The sequence below is a fragment of the Parus major genome, chromosome 2 (genome assembly GCF_001522545.3).
Source record: "Parus major isolate Abel chromosome 2, Parus_major1.1, whole genome shotgun sequence".
In the NCBI taxonomy this organism is placed as follows: Eukaryota; Metazoa; Chordata; class Aves; order Passeriformes; family Paridae; genus Parus; species Parus major.
In genome coordinates, this window is record NC_031769.1 from 139,100,315 (window position 1) to 139,124,000 (window position 23,686).

General features: G+C 43.9%; 1 protein-coding gene across 3 annotated transcripts in view; it reads left to right on the forward strand.

Annotated features, from left to right (window-relative positions):
- Nucleotides 1-19,004, forward strand: part of ZHX2 (zinc fingers and homeoboxes 2) — a 58,965-nt gene extending 39,961 nt beyond the window's left edge. For all 3 annotated transcript variants that reach the window (XM_015617293.3, XM_015617294.3, XM_015617295.3), the window contains 2 exons: nucleotides 9,991-12,672; nucleotides 17,750-19,004. In XM_015617293.3, coding sequence (XP_015472779.1) covers nucleotides 10,170-12,668 — 2,499 coding nt within the window. In that variant the 5' untranslated portion in view covers nucleotides 9,991-10,169 and the 3' untranslated portion in view covers nucleotides 12,669-12,672; nucleotides 17,750-19,004. The remainder of the gene's footprint in view (nucleotides 1-9,990; nucleotides 12,673-17,749) is intronic.
- The last annotated feature ends 4,682 nt before the right edge of the window (nucleotides 19,005-23,686 follow it).

Here is a 23,686-nt window from a genome sequence, read left to right on the forward strand (position 1 = left end):
GGTACAAATCACAAACCATCTGCGTTTTTCTAACACATCGTGAATGAGTCAAATGGGGAGCTATGCAGCTATAGACACACAGGTTACTAATGTTTTCTGTTAATTACTGAGCTCCTTCCTCTCTACTGGGAGTTCCCTAAACTCTTTCAGCACTGCAGTTGGGGTGAATGAGGCTGATGGAAAGGCTGCTTCCCATATTGGACAAATAGGGTTGACCCAAACCTCCCAGATGTATGTGTACTGCTTGTCTCGTTCAGACATGACATGCTGGTGACAGAAGTTTCTTCTGTTTCCTTTTACACTCAAATCGAAACAATCCTTAGAAGTGGTCACCAAAACAGTCTTGTGACCTTAGCCTTCTGTCCTTCCCCTCCATCAGGTCCTCTGGGTGCTTTTTCCCTTTTCCTGCTGTAGTGTGTGCCATGTACGTGTCAGAGCCAAGGTGTGGGACACTAGGGGCTATTTCTTGAGAAGTGAAAGCTCTTAGGTTTTTTGGGGTTTTTTTGAGAAATTTGGAGCTCATTTCTACCTTGCAGCCTTGTACAAGGGACACCTAGAATGTGCATGTGATTTTTATTTTGTTTTCTCCTTTGCAATTCACCTGAAAAAGTGTTGGAGTGCCTTGATAATTTTATTTGGAAAAAGTTAACACTAAACTTTTAAAGGCAGGGTGCTGTTGTTTCCAGAGCAGAAGAATTTGATTTGAGAAGGGAGACAAGTAGTGTAGTAGTAGTAGTACTATTAATACAAGTAATAGTAAAGCAGGAAAACTTCTGCACTGTTGCTTGAGTTTTATAAGCAAAGTGAAAAAATCAAATGTCTTGATTCTGTCTCAGCTCGTGTTCTTTCTGCTTTGGAAGAATTTGACTTAGTGTCTCTATAGTAACAATAAATCTGAAGAGAAAAAATACATGATAATATATAATACATTGGAAATGTGTACAGCTGGTCCTTGTCTAGGTGGCAGTGTTATGGAATGACAGATGACACAAAGGAGAAAGTGGACCAGTTGTTGCTGTTAAGATATTTGATCTAAACAAATTATTACTAAAAACTGTTTTAAGCAAAGAATACATACTTTTAACATACCCACCCTTTCCTAGAAAAAATACTGCTCTTTAAAGTGTATCTGAAAAGAAGTTAAGCTGAACATTCTAACAGGATAAACTATTCTTTTCTGCATAACATAAAAGACAGATACATCCAGTGTGTAACCCACTAAGCTGAAGGTAGTGTCTACAGATAATTTTGACTTTGTGTCTGTGAGTCTCTTGTCCGCCTACCACATGATGCTGGATGAAAACTCAATATGAAAAATTATTTATATCCAGTGACTTTAATTTAGTCCAATGACGAGAACTCCATGAGTTGCCCAGACAAGCAATTAAACTTATTAGAATGAATGTTTTTATAGCATTTCTGTTTCTCTCATTGGAAGTCCATTGGTCTTTATTTCTCTCTTCTGAACATGCAAGTACCCACCCTAGGAGTAAACACTAAATACACCACTGATGAAAGGAGATTATTTTGACAGGGTACATGACTATTATTTCGGAGCTTGCTGCCCCTGGAAACCGCCAGTGGAGGGTGTTGGATAGAGGATCAGCCCCTCTGTGGGTGTTCAGAACATTTGCTGATCTGACTGTACCTTGCATGGGTTGTTCGTGCATCATCTTGCTTGGAAGAGCTCAGTTTGTATTTCTCCTTCCCAGAGGAGAGAGCAAGGCCTCAGCAGGGCATCCATCATCACCTTCTGGGTTTGGAGTGCACAGTCAGGTGGCACTGGGATTTGGGGTCCTGTTGTGTCCCTGAGCATCTCTGACTCCAGATCAGGGCACCAGCCAAGTCACATGTTCAGCAGGACATGGATGCACATGCCTCTGGCAAAAGCACACACCACAAAAAAAAAAAGCTTTTCCCAGACTGCACCAACTTCACAAACCAGTGGGAGCTGCAGCAATCGCAGTTACCCACACGTCCCATTTCATGTGCAAGCTGTGGGTTGCCAGCCCTGTTTCTGGTGGAGAAAGCAGTGGCTGGGAAGCAAGGAAATCTGGATTTTGTCCCCACATCGGCACACCGGTGCTCTCCCTCCTGCTCCAGTGTGTGCCTTCCTGGAGAGGGACCATCTCCTGCTTTCACTGAGATTAAGGCCGCTGTCTTAGGTGGAATAAGTGACTGTTCCTACAATACAAGTATTTTTTCAGGGCATGAACCAGTTTGTAAAGTGCAGTTTCTAATCACTAGTAGATTTTTTCACAAAGTGAAAAAGCTAGTTGGACCTGCAAGCCTGCATTTAAAAAAAGGGAAAAAAGTACAAGCCAGTGATTGCAGTTTGGTACTTATAACAGAAAATTCACATCATGCAATGTTCATCTTCCCCTTTTCTGGGAAGGGGTTGGCCTCTTGTGTTCATACCACCATTTTCTCTACATCTTTGGCTTAGCAGCAGCTTGAATGAGAACATTTTAGTTCAAAAGAACAGCCTGTTAGCAGTGTACTCTGAAGTTAACCTATTGCATGGTGCTGCCACACAACCTATTTTGGTGAAACCTACAAAGGGGGTTTTTTCCCCAAAATTACCTGCGTTTTTCAGAGTAAGTTCTTCTATCTCTACACAGTGGTCACATCACAGCTGAGCTGTTAATGTTAAGAGGCAGCTTTCATATGATTAATTTCATCATGCAGTTCTCCAGGATTTTGTACAGCTGTTGGTGCCTTTTAAAAACCCTTTCACTCTACCCTCAGCCCACCAAAACTTCTGATTCTTGTTTTATCTTTGTGTTTTTAGAGTCTCTCAGTGACTGTGCTGTAGGGGGGTGCAGGGCAGAGATGTGCACTGGGTTTGCTTCTGCCCCCATTCATGTGTTGACATCCAGTTTCACAAGGCATGTTACTGGGGAAGTCAGGAGTCCCAGAGGCAGTTTGGTTTGCTCATCACCTTTGAAAGGTGTGAGTCATCCTTAAAAGAAATAAAAATTATTAATTGCTGCTTTCCTGTAGAAAAATATTCATGGTCATGGCATCCTGTTACAGACATCTATGTGGGAATTTTTTATAATTAGAAATGTCTGCACCAACATATGCAAACTTTCAATTTTATTTTTTCATGTCTGCAAAAATTTTGCTATAACAATATACTGTATACTCCCCCTTAAATTGGGGTTTATTCAGCTTACAAAAAACTGTAGACATGTTGGAGCTCTGTGCTGGTCTGACTTAAATTCTGTTTTAAAAGCTCTGCCCTGGTTCACAAAACCTGCCTTTCTTTCTGTGTGGTTTTTTGTATTTGTTTTTTTGTTTTGTAAATCGTTAGAGTCCCAATCTATCATGCAGGAATTATTTGCCCTGGTTTGCTTCCGCTTATTCTTCTGTATGTAATTAAGCAATGTTTTTAAGTGTTTTATCACAGAGGAGAGCAACAGCGTGTTTTTTGCTGTGCTAGCTGATGTGCTTTTTGATATTACTGTAGCAGCTGCATGCTGAAAACAGTTGTAAGGAAGGAAGAACATCACCCTAGGCATGTTCCTTTTTTTGCATCGTGAAACGTGTATCTCCCCTCTCATCCTTGTATTTGTAGGAGAAAAACGTTACCACAGCTTTAATGAATGTGAGTTTAGCATCTCTGATGGGGGAGCAGGATGGCAGTTCTGCTCTGTGCCACTTGTGTTTGCCTTGTGCAGCCTTCGTGGACAAAGAGTAGGTGGTCAGGGGAGGATTATGATGCTGTCAAGTAGTATCAGTTCATTTCTGCTCCACTCTGAACCTGAGCAAGACTTCTGGGCTGCCACACAGGTTGGAGTTGAGTGTTAAGATGCTCAGAGGGGCACAGCATTTGCATCCTGGGCAGGTCAGGGACCCAGAGGCTTGGAAGGTTGTGAGAGGAGATGGCTGAGGATATCCAGGAATGAGCAGTCACTGAGGTCCATCACAGTGTGGTTGGTCACATGTCTTGGAAAGGCTGGCAAATTCTTCAGCTCAGGAAAAAGGGTGGTGCAGGTGTCTCTGCTTTAAAAGCAACCTGCAGTGTTTGCAGGGTGGTGATCAGCAGGGCCTGGCTGGTGTCCAAGGGCAGAGCATGGCAGCTGTGTTGAGGTCTGCTGAGATCCACTTACTGTGAGATAATGTGGGATGATATTCCAGAAGAACCCAGGACTGGACAATTTGTGCCCAGCAAGTCCTTGCTAGTGAGTTCTGTGCTGTGTACCTCCTCTGTTACTTCTGCTGTGTCCTCAAGCTGGGGAAGGGGCCTGGGAAAGCTCTAAGGAGGAGTTTTTACCTTTGTGGTGTTAAATGTCATGTTCAGACAAGGGGGCTGTGGGTGTTGAATTACAAGGGTGTCATTTGCTGTTGCTTGTCCTGTGTAGCAGAGAGGACACTGTTTGTGGAGACTGAGCTCCTAAGCAGTAGAGCAATGAAATGTTTCCACCCTCTTCAAACATCAGCCAGCCCTTGCAAATGAGCACTGCTATATATTTCTGTGCTTATTTGCAGTTATCCTCATGCTGGTGGTTTTCCCACTGTTCATTTTCAAATGAAGCCAGGTGCTGGGAACTCTCTGCCAGCACAGGGCAGAGCAAACAATGCAGCAAGATGAAAAAATAAAAAAAATATTTTACTGGCAAATTACACAAATGTCCCCCACGTGTTTGGGGTTTTTCTGTTTGTTTGTTTTTAAAAAGTACGGTTTATCTGTGAGAAGTAAAGATTCATTTGCAGTGCCTGGGAGGTTCAGCTTCTTTGAGGCTCTCGTTACTTTACTCCAGCCCTTGGCTGAAAGTGAGATGCAGCACAAAGCATTGATATTTCTGATGCACTTTTTCCTTTCTGCTAAAATTAAAGTTTTCCATGCTTTTTAATTGGATGTATCTTCAAATTTGGTTGTCTTTAGACAGTGAAAACAAGCAGCATCTTGCCCTGTCTCCCCCCTGCCCTACCACCTCCCCAGCCACAGCTCGTGGGGTTTTGAATGATGCTTTGTACAACCGAGCTGTGTCCAGGTGGAGAATTCCTGCTCTGCCACCACCTTGGAGGAGCCTGTGGGAACAGCAGTGCAGAAAAGGAACTCAGTTTCTACCCAAATATTTGCCTTTTGTTGTGGTGGAAGTAGGGTGAAAAATTTAGCTGTGTGCACAAGGTTAAAGACGGGAGAAAGTGAAAAGATTTCAGTATTCAGCAAGAGAAAACTTTCGGATTTGTTTTCATCGTCCCCTAGTTTGAGCTGTACAGTTACCTTATGCTGATGGAAGGTGGCATTGCTCCACAGGCAAGCAGTTTCCAGTGCCAGCCAGGCCTAAAAGCATAGTTTATTTTTCCTGTGTGACTCTCTGCAGTTTCCCCAGTCTGGGGCCAGGTGACCAGATAGGAAATCTGGCATTTCCTCAGTCGTGCACAGATCCCACTTCATTCTCTTGTCAGATGCGAGGACTATGGCTGGATTATTTCATTATTTAAACAAATTTCAGAAATTAAGACTGATTAGGGCCTCAATCATAAGTGCTGTGGCACACTTTTGGGGGAGATAAGTTTAAAAGAAGGCATCGTTTCTGACTTGTGTGCTCCTGTCTTGGATGGCTTTTCTGAAGCAAAGCAAACGGAAAGATTTTGTTCCTGCACACAGGTTCTCTGTGGTTTGGTTTAAACCTCATTCACAATGACAGATTCTGCTTGGAGCCAAACACTTTTGTTTTTCACCTGGTTGCCTTTTGCTGCTTTGTGTATTTGCTCATTTAAAAAGAAGTTTCAAAAAATGAGATTTTTTTTTTTTTTTTTTCCTTTCAACCCCCTGCAGTATGGGGAGGCAAACAAGAGATGTGGCAGGTGAGCTGGAGGGGTCAGGACAGTCCTCCCTCGCCATGTGCAGTGAGTACACAGTGGGCTCACAAGGCAGCTGCTGACCCCGCACTGTGGGCACTCCACAGTGGCAGCAGCCCAAAAAAAAGAAGTTATTTGTCCATGGTCCTGCCCATAACAAAATATAAGGAGAACAGGACCAGCTGTAAGGATAGAGGTTGATGTGACTGTGGTGCAGCCCCACATTGACTATCAGATGTGGATTTTGCCCCTTGAAGGAATGCATGTCCTGTGGTCGGGGCTCAAGAGACAAAGTGCAGCTCAGGTTCCCACCAGGATTGCTAAGCCATTGCATTGGAGGAGCTGAAGTGGCATCATTTACCAGTTTTGACAGGAGCAACGCTGCATATTTAAAGCTGTCTGCTGGGGCTTTGGTTTTCTGGCAAGTGGCTCATGTTTGAAAGCTGTGAGATACTCTTGATGCTTTCTCTGATGTTCTGGGATGAGCTGTGGCAGTCCCTGCAAATGTATATGATGCACCTCCCAAGGATGTGTCTGGGGGGGAGTCCAGCCCTCTTTTGGAACCTTGTATTGCTTTATCCCAAATGACTTCCTTACTGAGGTGCTGGATGAGCTACTGCATGGAGATCCCAATAAATTTTCCTTGCTCGGGTAAGTGTTGAGCTTTTCCTCCCCATTGTTCAGGGTGTGGGTCAAAGGGACAGTCTGTAGCTAGTTACGAGTGCCCAAGACTATACATCTTAGACTAAAAGTCATTTATTTCTTTTATTGACCTCTAAAAAGAAGCATTTGACTTGAGCTTGATTTCTTTGGTGCATCGTGATTCTCATGTGGCAGAAAAAAAACCTACTCCAAGTGTGGGGTTAGAAAGCCAGCAATTAGACATGCAGAAAACCACTCTGTGGAAATTAAGAAGGAAGAGAAGCAACAATCTGTACAATTTTCTAGAAAAACTGTAGCAGACAGAATTTTTCATCTTTCCACACAATTAGGTATGTTTTGAAGGGACCTTGGCCCTTCCTTTGTATTGGAGCATCCTTGTTTGAGACCAGTCCTCCTGTCCTCCGAAGAGTTGGGAGCTCAGTGCAGCAGAGAGCTTGCTGAACTTCTAGAGACTGGGGAATTCAAAACATTTAGTCTGACTTTTAAAAAACCTTTGATTGATTCAAAGCTATAACCTAGTGTTTCTCCTTCTCCACTCTTTCTCTTCCATCACTTTCCTTTATGTTCCTAGCTTTTTCTTCCTGTGGAGGCAGGAGGAAGTTCAGTGAAATATAAATAAGCCTTGCTCTGTCTTTCATGTCCTTAAAATTTTCTTTCTTTTGCTGATGTTGCCACATGAATTTTTCATGAAATCATACATTAAAACAGGAGCAGACCACTAGGTGCAGCTGTGGCCTGGGAGGGAGAGCAGAACTCAGAGGAGCATCCCAGGAGCCATGGCTCCGTTTTCATTACCCTGGCCCAGGACACTGCCTGGCACCTCTCTTCCCTCATCTAAGTCAGTATCACAAATGTTACGGGATGTACAGGGAGGAGTGAGATGACTTGATCACCTTCACCCTGTTTCCAGCACCAGCTGGACTTACAGAGCCTATTCTATCCCTGTCTCTCATCTTTCGGCCTGTTTCAGACAAATTTAGTATAAGGGAAGAAGCTTCAAAGCTAACTAATTTTCTGCCAGCACAGTTGAAAACGGGTGATCAGGAAGATGGGCATTGGGACAGTTGTTTGTCTCTAGCTGTGGATCCCACCTCTGGTGGGACGCAGCAAGTCACAGATCACAGCCAAAATATCTGTGGACAGACAAATGTGACATGAAGTAGAAGGGAAATTTTGAAGGCATATGTGGAAATGATGGAGAACATTCAGTGTGATCCAGTTTTATGGTCAATCAGCACAAACATACAGAAAACCAGGCATCCTTGGCACTGTTCTTCTGTTTATCATTAAAAGGCAGAAGGAAACAGAAAAGGAAATGTTGGCTCAGGCAAATGCTTTGAGGAATGGTGGTGACAATGGTGGTGGTCCTAGGTTCAGGGGGAATAGCACTGGGTCATCCTGACCAAGGCAGAGCCATAAGCCTGTGGGCAGCCCCATCCCTATTTCACAGAGCTCAGCAAATATGCAGTATTTCCCAGGGAAGCACCTGGAGCTTAAATGCACTCTTGAAAGTCAGCCAGATTCTCTGTGCTTCACCAAGTGTGCAGGAGCATGCCTGGGCTGTGTCAGGGCTGGGAGGGGCAGGGATGCCAGTGGCTGTGAACACAAAGCACCGTGCAGTTCTGCAGAGGCATCTGCACCATAGTAAATAGTGTCTGCATGGGGTCTTCTCCATGATGTGTTTGGGGTTGCACAGCTTGAGTTTTACTGTGAAGGTGCTGCATGTCAAATTTGCACATGGAGTGTTTTGTGTATGGGGAATTGCTTCATGCTGGGCTTTGAGTGCGTAGAGCTGGAGCTGCTTCCTCTGGCAGTATATCACTCTGAGTTTCCATGTGTACAGGAATGGTATGATACGTGACAGGCAGAGCAGCACTATGCTCTGGAGACCTGCAGAGTATTCCTCAGCTGCAGACACAGCCGAGAAGCTGGTGGCTGCTTTCACAGTTTCTCTCATGCCAAGGCTCAAGCAAGAGGAGCAGATACAGGGACAGCACTCAGGTGGTTATAAAGCATCTGCTGATGTTGGATGTGTCCAATGGGACTGAATTATTTTGTTAGATCGTTGTGTCTTCGGATCTGGATGCGGCTTATCATTTACAATCTTCACAAATAAGGAAACGGACATTTGGTTAGATACGAGATCATGGTTTGGAAATGAGCTGTAAAGATCACCCAGTCTGTCCCCCCTGCAATGGGTAGGGGTATCTTCTGTTGGATCTCTAGTTCAAATTCTCCATTTAGAATACTTCTGCAGAATTTGGTGCAGGCCTGGCCCACTCTGCAAATCTCCACTTTACAAACTGGAGGAGGATGGAAACACCAGTGCGTCTCCCACTCAATTCCAAGAACTTCTTGATTGTTAAATCTGATTTTTCTGTCAAGACTATAGAAGTATATGAAGCCAGAGACCATCTGATCAGGAAGAATAGCAAATTGGAATTCATGATAAATTTAAAAAAGCATCTTGTCAAATAGGGAAGTGACCTTTTTAATCTTATTTTTGATTAATGAAACTCTTTTGACAACTAAATTGCTCTTTTTCCCTCCATCCAGTCCTGATGAGTGCAGGTAGATCCTAAAAATGGTGGTGTAATTTTTCTTTGTGCTTGTTCTGACTGATGTTTGCCTCAAATCTTTCAAAAATTACATTTTACAGAATTCTCGCATTTGGGAACTTTCAAAAGTGCTTCAGCATAAAAATAAAGCTTTAAATATTTTGGTTTGGCTTTTTTAATTCTGTAGAGAGTGACATGCACTGATGGAGTCACAGGAAGGGACCTTGTTTAAAAGGTATTTGAGGGCTTCCATGGCCTTTGGTAACTATTTCTGTCAATGGTGAGTGACAAGTGGTGTTTTAAGGAAACTTCTCTTCTGGAAAAGACTTGATAGGCCTCCACAACTCTGCTGTAGTTTCCTGCTGCAGTTTTTTTGAGCCCACCTTTTCTCAAAACACAGACCTTCAGAAGTGTTGATCTGCATTAACTCTTCTTTCTGCCATTACTTTTACAACCAAGACAGATCTTATACTATAGCTTTATTTAGAAATCACCCATCATTAGTAACCACAATCATTTAGTAGACATATTTACAAGGTAAGTGACAGTGGGAAGTAATTAAGTTTAATATAAATCACACTCAATTTCAAGTCTGCAGGCTTCAAAATAGTAATTAATAGAATTGCAGCTTCTATAAAAAGATGCAGTATTTATAGCAGTATCTTCTTTTCCTAACTAAATATATTGAGTCTAGTGGAAATTAAAATCCCCTGTCTGTTCATCTTATTTGTTCCAGTCATTTTCTTCCTGTGGTGCACTTCATTGCTAATTACCCATTGCTTTTATTCTTTGTGGGGAGATTTTTGACTCTTAAAATAATGACGGAGAGGAGGAAGAATTCAGCAATATCCAAAATATGCACGTGCCTTGCAAATTTACACACCTTGAGCTGTGGTTTTCTGCTAAATCTGTGTTGTATTGATCAGTGCCTAACAACATGTGCTTTGTTTCACAGGTCATGCAGCTGACAGGTCTGCTGGCAGAGCTGATGGTCAGAGCCAGGGCAGAAATTCTTTAAACAAAACAGTCAAATAGTCAGGGAAGTTTGGAGCTGTTTGCAAGATCTGCTGAGTTGGTTGCTCACCTTGTTAAAAGAAGTCACCATTTGGGACAACAACAGTGCCAGCAGCTGCCATGGCCAGCAAAAGGAAGTCCACAACTCCCTGTATGGTGCGAACCTCTGAAGTGATGGAGCAGGAAGGTGCCGAGGGCGTGGAGACCCCTAAAGACAAAGGGACTGGTGCATCGCAGCAGGACTCCAAAAAAAATTTGCCTTCAGAAAACTCAGTCAAAGACTGCGAAGTGGTCGAGGCAAAGCCCCCAGCTGAAAATCAGTCTAAGAAACCCCAGGGTGGTTATGAGTGTAAGTACTGCCCTTACTCGACACAAAACCTAAATGAATTCACAGAGCACGTGGACACTCAGCATCCAAATGTCATTCTCAACCCCCTGTACGTCTGTGCTGAATGCAACTTCACAACCAAAAAATACGATTCTTTATCTGACCACAACACAAAATACCACCCAGGAGAGACTAACTTTAAACTGAAATTAATTAAACGCAATAATCAGACTGTTTTAGAGCAGTCCATTGAGACCACCACTAATGATGGCACTGTCACAGGCAGTGGGCTAGAAAATGCAGAGTGTGATGATTCGCTTCATGGGGGAATCAGTGCAAACAAAATGCCAGTGATGAAACCAGGGAAGCCTAAAGGGGAAACCAAGAAGGGATCTAAAAAGCCAGAAGAGGGAGTTACGGAAAACCACGTGGATGGCGCTCTCCCCCGCATCATAACTGAAGCCACTGAAGCTATTGCCTGTATAAATGGAGACCTTCTCCATGATGTGTTAGCCCATGTTATGCCCTCTGTACAGCTGCCACCAAATATCAACCTTGTCCCCAAGGTCCCAGTCCCTCTGAACAGCACCAAATACAACTCTGCACTGGACACTAATGCAACCATGATCAACTCCTTTAATAAGTTTCCTTACCCAACACAAGCAGAGTTATCATGGCTGACAGCAGCATCAAAACATCCAGAAGAACAAATCCGAATCTGGTTTGCTACGCAACGTTTGAAGCATGGTATAAGCTGGTCTCCTGAAGAAGTGGAGGAAGCAAGGAAGAAGATGTTCAATGGTACTATCCAAGCAGTTCCCCAGACCATCACCGTCCTGCCAGCCCCTTTGGCAACGGCAAAAATGCCACAGCCTATCATCCAGACAGCTTTGCCTTGTCAGATACTGGGCCAGACTGGCCTGGTTTTGACTCCTGTGTCAAATGGTTCAACTGTTTCCTGTTCACCAATTACACTTGCTGTTGCCCCAAACCAGGGGCAAAAGAGGACGATACAGACCTTATCAAGTGCCCCAGAGGCCAAGCGTCCTCACATAGTTCAGGTGCCTGAGATTCCTGCCAAGCTGACTGCTGTTCCTGTGACACTGGCCAGCGAGCGGAAAAAGACCAAGGAGCAGATAGCAGAGCTGAAGGCCAGTTTCATGGCAAGCCAGTTTCCTGATGATGCAGAAGTCTACCGGCTTATAGAGGCAACAGGTCTTTCCAGGAGTGAGATCAAGAAGTGGTTCAGTGACCACAGGTACAGAAGTCAGAGGGGCATTGTGCAAATTCCTGGTGATGCTTTAGGGAAAGATCAAATAGCACCTTCAGCTGGGCGACATGGCCGGTCGTTTCACCCGTACACAGATTTCACTCCCCAGAGATTCAAAGAGAAAACTCAAGAGCAGCTTAGGGCCCTTGAGGAGAGTTTCTTAAAATGCTCTTTTCCTACCCAGGGAGAATTGGACAGGCTTCGAGTGGAGACTAAGCTGAGTAGGAGGGAGATCGATTCATGGTTCTCTGAGAGGAGAAAGATAAGGGACAGCATGGAGCAAGCTGTCTTGGACTCAATGGGATCATACAGAAAAATTAAGGATCAAGGAACTCCCAATGGTGCAATAAGCCAGGCAGAACTTCTGAGTAGCTCTCAACTCCCTGGTGCTTTATCCGGGTCCTCCACCACACTGAAGAAAACACAAGAGCAAATTCATCTATTGAAAAGCACATTTGCAAGGACCCAGTGGCCGTCACCCCAGGAGTATGACCAGTTAGCATCTCAGACTGGGCTCACAAGAACTGAAATAGTTCGCTGGTTCAAGGAAAACAGGTCTTCGCTAAGAACAGGGTCACTTAAGTGGATTGACCAGTACCAGCAGCAGTATGCTGGTGATGGTCGTAACAAGCAAAGCCAGAAAAAGAGCTCAAAACACGGCGAGAGTCCAAAGAATGGTAATGAGGTGTCTCGACAGCATTACCAGGAGCATAAAAAACTGAATGAAGAGAATGGGGGGAAGCCAGTGGTGAGAGCAAAAAGAGACTGCGAACCACTGAAAGACTCTTTGTTGGGGAATCAAGCAGAGGGTGTGGACAGGCTGGAGTGCAACAGCCACGATGGGCACGGCAGCGAAGAGAACGAGGAGCCGGCAGAGGTCAGCTGGGTGGAGGTGACGGTGGGCGAGGATGACGCTGCCTCGGACTGTACGGACAGCTGGAGCCAAACAGCCCCCGAGGGCCACACAGAGCTGGCAGACTTGGACTCAGAAAGTATATCTGGAGACAATTCCCACGTATAGACAGGTAATGCTGAGGGTGCCCTGTTTCTCTGAGCCTGCCTTTGCTGGGGTGTGCTTCCAGATTCTGTAGCCCTGCTTCAGTGTAAATCCCTGGAGCCCGTCCCTGCCAGATGCTTGTGCCTGCTGGATGCTTGAACAAAAGGGAGACCCATTCCCCTTGTAGATTAAAGCCAACTGCATGGTAGAGGAGGGGTTAGTGCCATTTGCTTTGTTTCTTGTCTCCTTGTGGGTCAAGTCCTGGATAATGGAGGTTTTCATTATTTATATTTTTTTGGCAACAAGTGATTAAACCTTTAAACTTTCTGACTTTAAACAACCTCTGTAACCTCTGTAGCACTTTACATAAAACATGCTGGCTGAGCCACACGAGGAAATAGTAACTAACAGTAGTTGCTAATATTCCCCTTGGTGAGAGATCACTGAACAGAGGTTGTGCCTGTTTTTGCATCTCAGGTCCTTCCTTTGCAGCATCCTGCCATGTTGAAAACAAAAGGTCACTGGGGGAAGGGCCTAGGACACAGATGCTTCTTTATGCAAAAGCAAGCAAAAAAAAAAAAAAAAGGGACTGAAGTGGCTCATGCAAATGTGCTTTCTTCTTGCAAGTGAGAATTCTCTCCAGTCCTGCTTTGTTCTGCTTGCTCTCACTAGAGGCTTAGGAAATGCCCCAGACTAAGCTGTGTGGGTGTTTAGCAGCTCTTCTTCACAGGATCTTGAATTTAAAAGCAAGCTGCAGAGCCTGGCTTTAAAGGGAAGGTTATATGATCTTTCACAGTGTGAAAGGACTTGTTATTTGGAGAGCTGAAACCTGTTTCTGATCACAGTTGCACAGGTGTAAATCTGGATCGAGCACTGTCAGTATTTCTTGCATGTTGAATTGAGTTCACTGGAGCCTGTAACATTTTGTGCTCAGTATAATGAATCTGTCTCTCCCAAACCAGAGCTTCCTTAAACCACAGCTTTAGAGCTTATCCTACAGAAAGCTCAGCATCCTGCATTAAAAACCATTGTGAGAGAACACCTCTTTGAGAAAATTAGTAATTTTCTGGTATCTAATAAGTAAAATATACTTTAGCATTTATTTTAAAAAAAAGAAATACAAAAGCCAGGACTGATAGAAATGCCTCCACACTTGTATTTAAGACTTCTGATATTATAGCTACCAGTACTTGGATTGAACTACCTAATACAGAGGTGCAGTTTTTGGTAGTGAGCACTGCTGGCTAGCACTCCACTTTCTCTATGTGCAATACTTGACCAAGATTGTCTGAGCTGAAAACAAAAAAACCTGAAATAGTATTATTTTTATCTGTGAATTCTGTTAATCTTGAGAAATGTTATGACAGCATCTATATAACAAAATATTAAAGGTTCAGACTACATTGCAAGGCACTGTACTGCATTATCCTTGAAAAAGTTGGTAATTAGGGATGTGAGGAACAGGTGTTACCTGTGTGTCAAAGGCAAGGATTAAAGGAAGAAGGATGTGGGAACATCAGCCAGAGGCACACTGGGGTGCCACTGCTTTGCAGCCACATAAGAAGGGAGAGCCAGGATCTGATCTGCCTTTTAACGTCAAATGTGTGATGAATAAATGCATTGAGTGATTATTTTTCTCTGTGTTGTTATTCCAGAACATTTCCCTCTTCCAGGTACAAATACTGATTCTGAGGAGAGGGAGCAGATCAGGGCCTCAGAGAGGTGATAGGGAGAAAGGCAGGAGCAGGGGGAGTTGCCTGAAACCCCTGTTTCTTACAAACCTCTTGTACTATGGAACCAAGATCTGCAACAGCTCTCTTCCAGCAGCGTAGGTTTGGTGCTTGTGATCAATGTTAGGTACGTTGGAGTGAACCTCCTGCTTCTGTGCCCTGGTACAGATGTTGACCATAAAGCTTCATGGCTCTGGAGGTGCTCAAGTATTATCAGAGAGGAATTTTATAAGAACTTGAATCTCAGTTAAACTGTTGCCGAGTGGTCCTTTTGATCAGGAGCTTTCTGGTGATTGTCTGTAAAGATACACCTAGTGAGAAAGGTGCACTGGAGCAGGACTTGTGCTGCAAAGAGCGTGCAGTAATGGTCAGAGGGCTATTTTGTCCTCTGCTCCTTGCCAGTTTCTCAGTGTGCTGGCCTGTGGACTTGAAAAAGTCTTTCTAATTTTCTTATATTCTGCCTGTAAGTCTCAGCGGAGAAATGCAAGTGCATTGTGCATTGTGGTGCACATGGAGGCATTGCCACAGTCGTCGTGACACACAATTTGGAATCCTTATACCCCACACTGATGGGACTCATGGAATAATCTCAGCTACTTTTTCTAAGCTTTTACTGGGCAGCCAGGCTTAGAAATTTTCAGTTAAAGCTTTGGTGTTAAATTAACAAGGTACTACCCTAAGTGACATCCAGGGTATGACTCAAAAGCAGAGACTTTTGTATGATCTGACAGAGAGCTTGTTTCTGTCAGTTGTCATAAAAGCTGGATTTTTCTTAACATGCTCCTCAGGTACCATATGTAAGAGGTGGACTGAAGAGCTGACAAGGGATTCCTCTTGTCTCTCACACAGCCACACTTACTGTGTGAGTCTTTCACTGCTGAACTATGCATCAGGCAGAAGCATGCTCATTTCATATTCATGTTGCTGTTTTGCCAGCTTGATCTGTGTAGTCTAAAATGAACATTTGTTGGTGATTTACCTCCATACCTTCTTGACTGAATTTGTGTGTGGCTTTTGTAAAACTCAGTTCTTTCAAACCATCTCAGTCACTCTCTTCTCCAGTATGTAGCTTTAGGAGATTTTAGAACTATTTAGAGAGCATTTGTGCTATAGCCTAGACAGACCTTATGCTTTAAAAAATTGAGTTTTTCTGAAACTGATCCATGTTTGGCAGATGCTGCTGCAGCTAGAAGGAATTTCACAAGGGACTGGGCCTCTGTGAGAGCAGGATCCATGCCAGGCTCTGCAATACCATCCTGGGACTAAGAAGAGGCTCTGTTACTACGTCTGTATCTGAAGCTTCTGGCAAAATTAGATTTATTCCATGGAGCACGTCAGCTTTCTTGAACAGAGAGGCTGGGAGCCTGCCCCCATAGGGTACCGGGCCTTCCAGATGTTGAGTGCTGCTGTAAGGTGCACTAAAGCCACCTCTGAAAGTGTTCTGAGACTCTAAGGAAGCTCTGTGTCCCTCTTGTAGTGAGGCCCAACTGCTCTGTCAAGAGAGTGCTTTAGCTCCCTTTCCATCAGTAGAGAGGTTCCTGCCTTCCTACAGCACAGGTCAGAATTAGCTCCCTTGTCCTCCTCTGTGCAAACTTGACAAACAGAAGCTGGTTAATCTGAATTAAATACAGCAACCTTACAGCTCAGACAGGAGAGCAGGACCAGAGCATCCCAGCGTTCGGCAGCTTCTGCTGGCTTTCTTCAGTGTTGTCTCCCTGTGGGGTTTTCCCAAGATCAGAGCTTTTGGTTTTTCTCAGAATGATTTGGTTTTTTTCCCCCATCACCATCTTTCCACAGTAAACTCTTTTTTTGGAGTTATTTCATTACCTCCTTTTTTAAGCATGAGCCCTGCAAGATGTAGGCACCAAAGCCTGTGGCTCATGGTGGGAACGAGCTGAACATCCTGGATCTTGATGGCTGTGACCGCTGCTCTGTGGAGATTTGCCAAAGTCAAACCATGTGTGAAGGTTGCACAGTAGGAAAAAAAGAGGCCTGAAGGCAGTCATCCATTGCATCTGCTGAATGCATGATACTGAGCATCAGAGGTAGGCTGGGTCCTCTTGGCATCTCCAGCCCCTTCTGCACTGTTGCAGGAGCCGAGATCACTTGTTTGCCAGTGACCCAGTGTGTCTGAAACCACCAAAAATGAACATCCCTGGAGTTTCTCACTTTCTGCCCAAGTTCTCACTTCTCTTGAGGCTTAGGGTTCTGTTTAGAAAAGCTCTCAGTAGTGTCTGCTACTGGTGCTGGGCCCCAACTCAGCATCCTTGGCATGGATTGACCAGTTGTTTTTGCAGAGTTCAGGTCACCCTAAAACATCTGATGGAATGAGGCTGAAGTAGGGAGGACATGCTTTTTCCCCTGAAACAAGTGAAGTGCATTAGAGACCCAAGCTGTAATATAATGAAAGATTGCAGAGGGAGAAGCAAAACCCAGTGCAGCAATTAAATTTTCCAGTGAGTCAGGATGAACAGGGGTCTGTGTGGGAAGGTCTCAAGGGTGGGGGAAGGACTTTTCCCCTTGATGTTGGTACAAGCCTATGGCCTTTTCCTGGGCTTGACTGCATTGCAGATGCCAGATAGAGCTCACTGTTTTTGTGGGAAATAACAGACCAGATAGCAACATCCATAGAAAGTGTGAAATAACAAGTTAGCTCAGGTTTCAGTGAGCACTGCTGCAGAGTGGTGGGTGAAAAGGATGTTTGCACTTCTTGCACATTCACACCTCAGTGTGGAAAAACTGAGCATAATCCCTGTCATAGAGCTCTTGCTTTTGGCTGGGAACTGGTGATCTGTGTGAATTGGTGGCTATTTGAAGGTTGGGTTTTGAGAGGTCATTTTTTTAATCTCTGGTTGTGGAGCCTTTGTGTAGGTGCAGGAGTCATAGCAAAACCAGGAAGTTGCTCTGCAGAGCACAGGCACATCCAACTTTTTCCATTGTCTTTTAGTTTGTATAATTTTCAAAAATCACGTAAAACAAAAGGTATTTTGAGGGGATTTACTGGGGGAGAAAGACCTGAAGTCTTCTTGGTTTTAGCACTGTCTGTCCTGTGGTTGCAAAGTAGTTGCCCCAAACGTGTGCATGCGTCACCTTTGAGTCAGTGTGAGAATCTGCCGGAGCCAAGGCTGGACCGTATATCCCTTTGGAAGTCTGTAGGGGATTATTAGCTGGGTGTTACATGCAGCAAAAATGCAACACCCTACCACATGAGGCTGTGATAAGGATAGGCCTCAGGGTACAGCTAACACAAAATAGTGTTACCATATGTGCAGGGATATAAAACAGATCTCATCATAGTTAACAGTTCGTAGTAACATAGCTCAAACAGTTCATAGTGCCTTAAAAAATAATATGCTGCTGTTATAATTTCTGCAGGGTTACTCCTCAGCTGCACTGTCCTGATGTTGAAGGGGAAATGCTGTCTGAAAATAGAAGAAAACTCTATTTTCCTGCCTGGGTGAGAGAGTGTGTTGTGACTCCAGGTCTCAAACTGTGCTTGTGGAGGCACAGCAAGAAATACTCTCTTGGAGCGTCGTCATGGAATTCTTGATAGTGCCAAAGTCCTACTACTGCATTGCAAAGGAGAAGAAAGAAAAAGGAAAAGGTTCTTGTACATAGTTTTCTCTTAGTTTCTCTCCCACCCACTTTCCTGCCCAGCCTCTTCCTCTACTGCAACAGATTTGTACAACATAAGAATTTTGTTAATTTTTTTAATAGGTGCAAGTTATTCTTGCATATAATGCAATTGAGAAATTTTGGGGTTGGTTGGGGAGAGGGAAGTGTCTTTTGTGGAGGAGGGAGGTATGGGTTTTTTTTTCCTGAAGAGTTCTAAGAAAGAGTTGCAATCCTTTGGAGTTGTCTTGGTGCAGATCAACACCTGAGCCCAGATCCCCACTCCAGTTTACATTTCAGACCAGTTAAACATGTTCTGGAGCAGTGGGGTTTGATTTTTTTGTTATGTTGTTTTGACTTTTTTGTTTTGTTCTATGGCCACCTGCTACTGATTGAAGTATTTAAATCTCTGCTTTTCCATGCTCCTACAAGGCAAGTCTTCTCCAGCTCCTGTACTTCACTTTTCACCAGCCAGCCCCACCTATGGGTCTCTGAAGATTTGGCTGGAATGCCTTTTATTGATTATTGGTTTGGTTTTGGGGTCCTTTTTTTTAGCACTTTCTGTTTAAACATGCAGTACAACTCCCAGAGGGGTTGGAATGAGGAAATTAGGATGCTTCATAATCCAAACTTATTTGTGTTTCTTTGTCTGGTACAGCGATGGACACCATAACCAGCAGTCTGCCCTCCAGCTTTAGACCTTGTAGCGCACAGAAGTTTCTTATTAATCCTTACCACTAAATTTTTAGATCATTCCTAGGTTCCTGAGTGCACTTTTTTTCAAATACTGCTAATTTGGCTTTGCGTGGGGATGTCTGTCTGTGCATGTGTGAGGAGGGAATGGAGGGAGAGCAGGAGCCTGGGGGCAAGAGCTGTCTGAGGAGCTGGGCTGGAAAACTTGTCCACCTTTCAGTACGCTGCACAAATAGGATGCTAGGGAGTTTGAATAAACCCAACTTTTCTAACTTGTTGCTCATTTGTTGTAACTCAATAAAACAAAGGCTAAAAATTTTGCTAACTTTTTTCTCAACTCTTTTTTATTTTATTTTTTTTTCCCTCTTTAAAATAAATAAATAAAACCCAAAAAGAATCAAACCCCACCCAACCTCAGCCCAAACTTTATGCACAGGAGCTTGATGTCATTAGAGCTGCAGTGAGGGTTTTACTGGTTTTGCAGTATTTGACTTGGCAGATACTAGCTCTATTATAAAGTGAACTCCATGAATACTAAAGCTTATTGCCCCATGTCAGTCAGCACTTTCCTGCAGGCAGGACACAGATAGTGCCTGGGAATAAGCCTTTGGGGAACACCTTTTATTTTGATTGCAGATACACAAACTCAATGAATGAATGAAATCACCCCTGTGATTCACCCATATATAGTTATTTTTATTAATCATCAGCACAACATATAACATAGCATAGAGGGAGAATTGCAGTGGGTGGCAACAAGTTAATTCCCTTGCAATAAAGTTGTCTGGTTCATTGCTGAAGAGGAGTGACTGGATGGGGCAGCACTTTGCTTGCTCCATTTGTGTGTCACAAGTCAGCAGCAAAAGGTGTGGAGGTGACATCAGCTGCTCCCTGGGCAAAAGCTGCCAGACAGGGAGCATGCACCTGTCCCATCACACACAGCTCAGGTGTTCATCTGCAGGGTGGAGGCACATGCCTGTGCAGTCATGGATGTACAGATCAGGTGACCAAAAAGAAAAAGCATCTGAAAATGCTTGTCAAGAACTCCAAAACTAACTGAAACTAATTGCCACTTTCGTTTCCATTGCTTGTATGAAAGGATGGTAATGTTTTAATTGCGCTTAGGAAGTTTCTAACAGCCACTTGATGGCTTAATAATCCAGTTTGCATCTCTCCAGTCTGATGTGTGTTTTACATCTGTGTGTTTGGAGCACTGACCTACTTTGCTTAACTAGCAGTGCTCCTAGGGAGCTTAGGAGGAACAAGACCCACCTGGGCTTTTCTGTATTTGTACATCCCAGATACAGTGGATTAGGCCACAAGACTGGGGCCACTTTGAGATCTCTGCAATTCAAATAAAACAATAGCAGTGGCCCTGCAGTCTGTCATTACGCAGATAATAAGTCTGAAGCTGTCCCCCAGCACACAGGCTGGCCTGAGCCCGGCACAGCCTTTGCCAGCGTGGGCAGCCAGGCAGCACTGAGGGGGTTTGTGCGGGCAGGTCGTGCTGTGGTACCAAACCTTCGGAGCCCAGGAGAGCCGAGCCCACGACCCTTTTTGTCTGAGCTTCAAGCAACCCAACTCCCCACAGAGGCTGCTTCAGTGTGGCTGCCAGAATGGGTTCAGGAGCTGGGCACTGGAAGCAGGCTTTGTTTTTAATTAATACAGACACAGTGACTGCGTTTCTAGGAGAGTCCAAGCGGCGAGGGACAATCGGGACATTGTTTGTGCACGGCAGCCAGTAGGGACGGCCGTGGCCTTGGGGTTTCATTGCACACGATGAAAACAGGCTGCTGACACCGAGTTTCCTCCCACACAGCCCAGCTTCCCCGGAGCCTGGTGCTGGCACCACGGAGGGCAGGGCCTGTCCTGGCAAAGTCCTGCAGCGAGGAGACGGCTCAGAACAGCCTTTCCTGGGCAGGAACCCCCAGCACCAGCAGGCCCCAGTGCTCAGGTGTTGATTGATGTCTTCCACAATGCATTTTCAACACCTAAGTGCTGAAATTTTCTAATCAGAAGAAATCTAGTTAATAAACAGAAAATAAAAATAAATCATATTTTTAAACTTGTACAAGACTAAAATGTAGCTTGTAGAAAATTCTGTCACTGGGAAGTCGGTAATGACTTGAATTAGATTGCCTTTTTAAATTTTGTCTGATTTTTGCTGACAAGAGAATGGATTTTCATTATGTACACACATTACTTCTGCTCGGTGCATAAGATGCTGGGAAGCTCTTTACTGGTGTTAGAGATCTGGGGGCACAATTTAGACATGTCAAAAGCCTTACTAAATGTGAATAGTGAGAGACTGCTCAGACAACAGAGAAGAGCACCACAGAATAGTTTGGATCACAAGGAACCTTTAAAGATCATCTCATTCATCACCACTGCACTGGGCAGGGATAATCTTTCACTAGACTGGGTGGCTCAAAGCCACATTTAACCAAGCCTTGGGAACGTTTGGGGAAGCAACTTTTAAGCAATTGTAAACTCCCTGCAGTCCAAATTATTCAGTTCAGTTTTCTCAAATATTTTTTTTTTTTTTTAAGGAAGGAAAAGAACAAAAAGAGTATCACTTTTCAATCACAATTCTGCAGTAGCACCATTCTAACCAACTTTCCAATTCTGACCTGTGGGAATTTTATTTAATGTGTCAGTCTGAAAGTCAGCCAGTGAGTGGTGCCAGAAACCTGCACCTGCAGGGTGAAACTCAGCAGTTGCAGCAATCACTCTAGGAAGAAGAAGTCTTCCAGCACCATGTGGACCAATACAAACTGGAAGGAAAGTGTGGGGTTATACAAGAAACCTGAGTGATTATGAGCATAATGATAATTATGTGATGATAACTTAAACAGAGACATACACATGCAGGTAAAATGCCAACCGAGATAAGTAATATTTATGCATTATATTTTCCATCAGCAGAAATTTAACCACTTAAACATTCTTCATCTTGTAGCCCTCAGATATTAGGTAGCAAAAAGATGCATCCTGAAATTTACCAGTTTACAGAAGGAGGAAAAGAATAAATTTCAGAAGCACATAAGGCAGCGTTGTAGGAAGTCCATTTGGGATCTTGTTAACAAGGAAAGAGCACACCAGTGATGGAAATGAAACTTTTTTACTGTCTGCTGGGTAAAAGAGAAACCTGAGTGGGAAATCTGTACTCATTTGCTCAGAGACTAATGGAAAGCAGTTATGAATGGGGCCTGTGGCTCTTGAGCATAACTCTGAAAATATTCTTAATACAGCAGGAAACGTGAGTGCATTCAGTAAAAGCAGGAGAATGTGAGACATGCAGTGAAGGAATGAAAAAGCAGCATAAGAAGCACCAGGCAGGGTTCCTCAGGTGTTAGCAGTTGAACCATATCCCAATCAGATTATTGCAAGCTCTGGCTAGGACAGAGGTGAGAACTGAGTGACCGGGTAATTGTCAGAGCAAATCACACAGCATGCCTTGAGCACAGCAAGCAGAAGCAGGGGAGTCTATGGTTTTCTTATTTCCCTCAGCCTGATGCACCAAAATGGTAGTTACAATTATATCAAAATTAGCATAATTTATGTGTACCTAACACATCCAGCAAGCTGGCTCAGGCACAATAAATGGAACATCTTTGTAGTTTCCTCAGTACACAAACTCACCTTCCTCTTTTTTTTTTTTTTTATCTTTCTTTAAAATCTGGATCATCTCAGTGCAATACATCATGTAAAATATAGTGTGCAGCAATTTTAATCTAAAAAATAATTAGTTTTGCAAATAAGACAACTAAAGGAATAATAGCATTAACCCAAGTTTATTGTCAGAGAAACTGAGATGTATGTAGGTATTCATAAGACTGCTGGATAAATGTGTTAAATGCAAGAGCTGAGCTCAGCTTGGCCTAGTCTTGACTTCCCAGCAAGGAAGCTTAATTTTATATTTGTATCAAATCATTGCTGTTTCATTGGCATTTCTAAGCATTTCACCCAAAGCCTTTCCCTCCACAAAGGGCAAAGGCACGAGGGCAGAAATGAGCAGCCTGGGACTGGAGATTCTCAGAGACCCTCATCCCACACAATCCTGCCAGGACATGTGTCTTCTCCAGCCCAAACCTCCAGGCAAAGCTTTCACCATCCTGACTTAATTCCTTCCACCTTTAAGTCTCTCCCTGAACATCATCCATTTTCCTTTCCCAGAGACCCAGTTTGGGTGGTGGTGTGGTTTAACCACAGCTGACACCTCTGCCCTACACAGCTGCTCACTCACTCCCCCTCAGCTGGATGAAGAAGAGAATTGGAAGGCTAAAAGTGAGAAAACTCATGGGTTGAGATAAAGACAGTTTAATAGGTAAAGCTAAAGCCATGTAGACAAGTAAAGCAAACAAGGAATTCATTAGCCACATCCCATGGGCAGGCAGGTGTTCAGCCATCTCCAGGAGAACGGCCCCACCACACCTAACAGTGACTTGGGAAAACAAACACCATCACTCTGAACATCCCACTCTTCCTTCTTCCCCAGCTTTTATTGCTGAGGATGACCTATGGTTTGGGATATTAGAGAATCATAGAGTAGTTGGAGTTGGAAGGGACCTTGCCATATTCAACTCAATGAAGCACAAATCCAAAATATACCCTCAAACTAGCTACTGTAAAGAAAATTACCACAACCAAAATCAGCACAGGGGACCCCAGGGGGAGGTGCCAGGTGCTCCCCCCAGCCTGGGTAGCATTTCTGATCATTGCTGCAGCTGCTGTTTTATTCCCACACAGAAAGATTCCCCCATCCTTTTCCGTTACCGTAGGAAGTCACAGAATGTCAAAGGGTTCTTTATAAACGCCTCAGAACATGCAATTAAACCCCTCATGGTTTAAGGAGCATTGTTATCTCCTCAGACCAAGAAGCATGGAACCACTCACACCAAATCCATAATGCCAAAAGGCATTTTGCCACACAGTGGCATGTAACATATATCTGTACCTTGATGTTCAAATTTTACATACTTTGCTTTTTAAGTCTGCCCATAACCC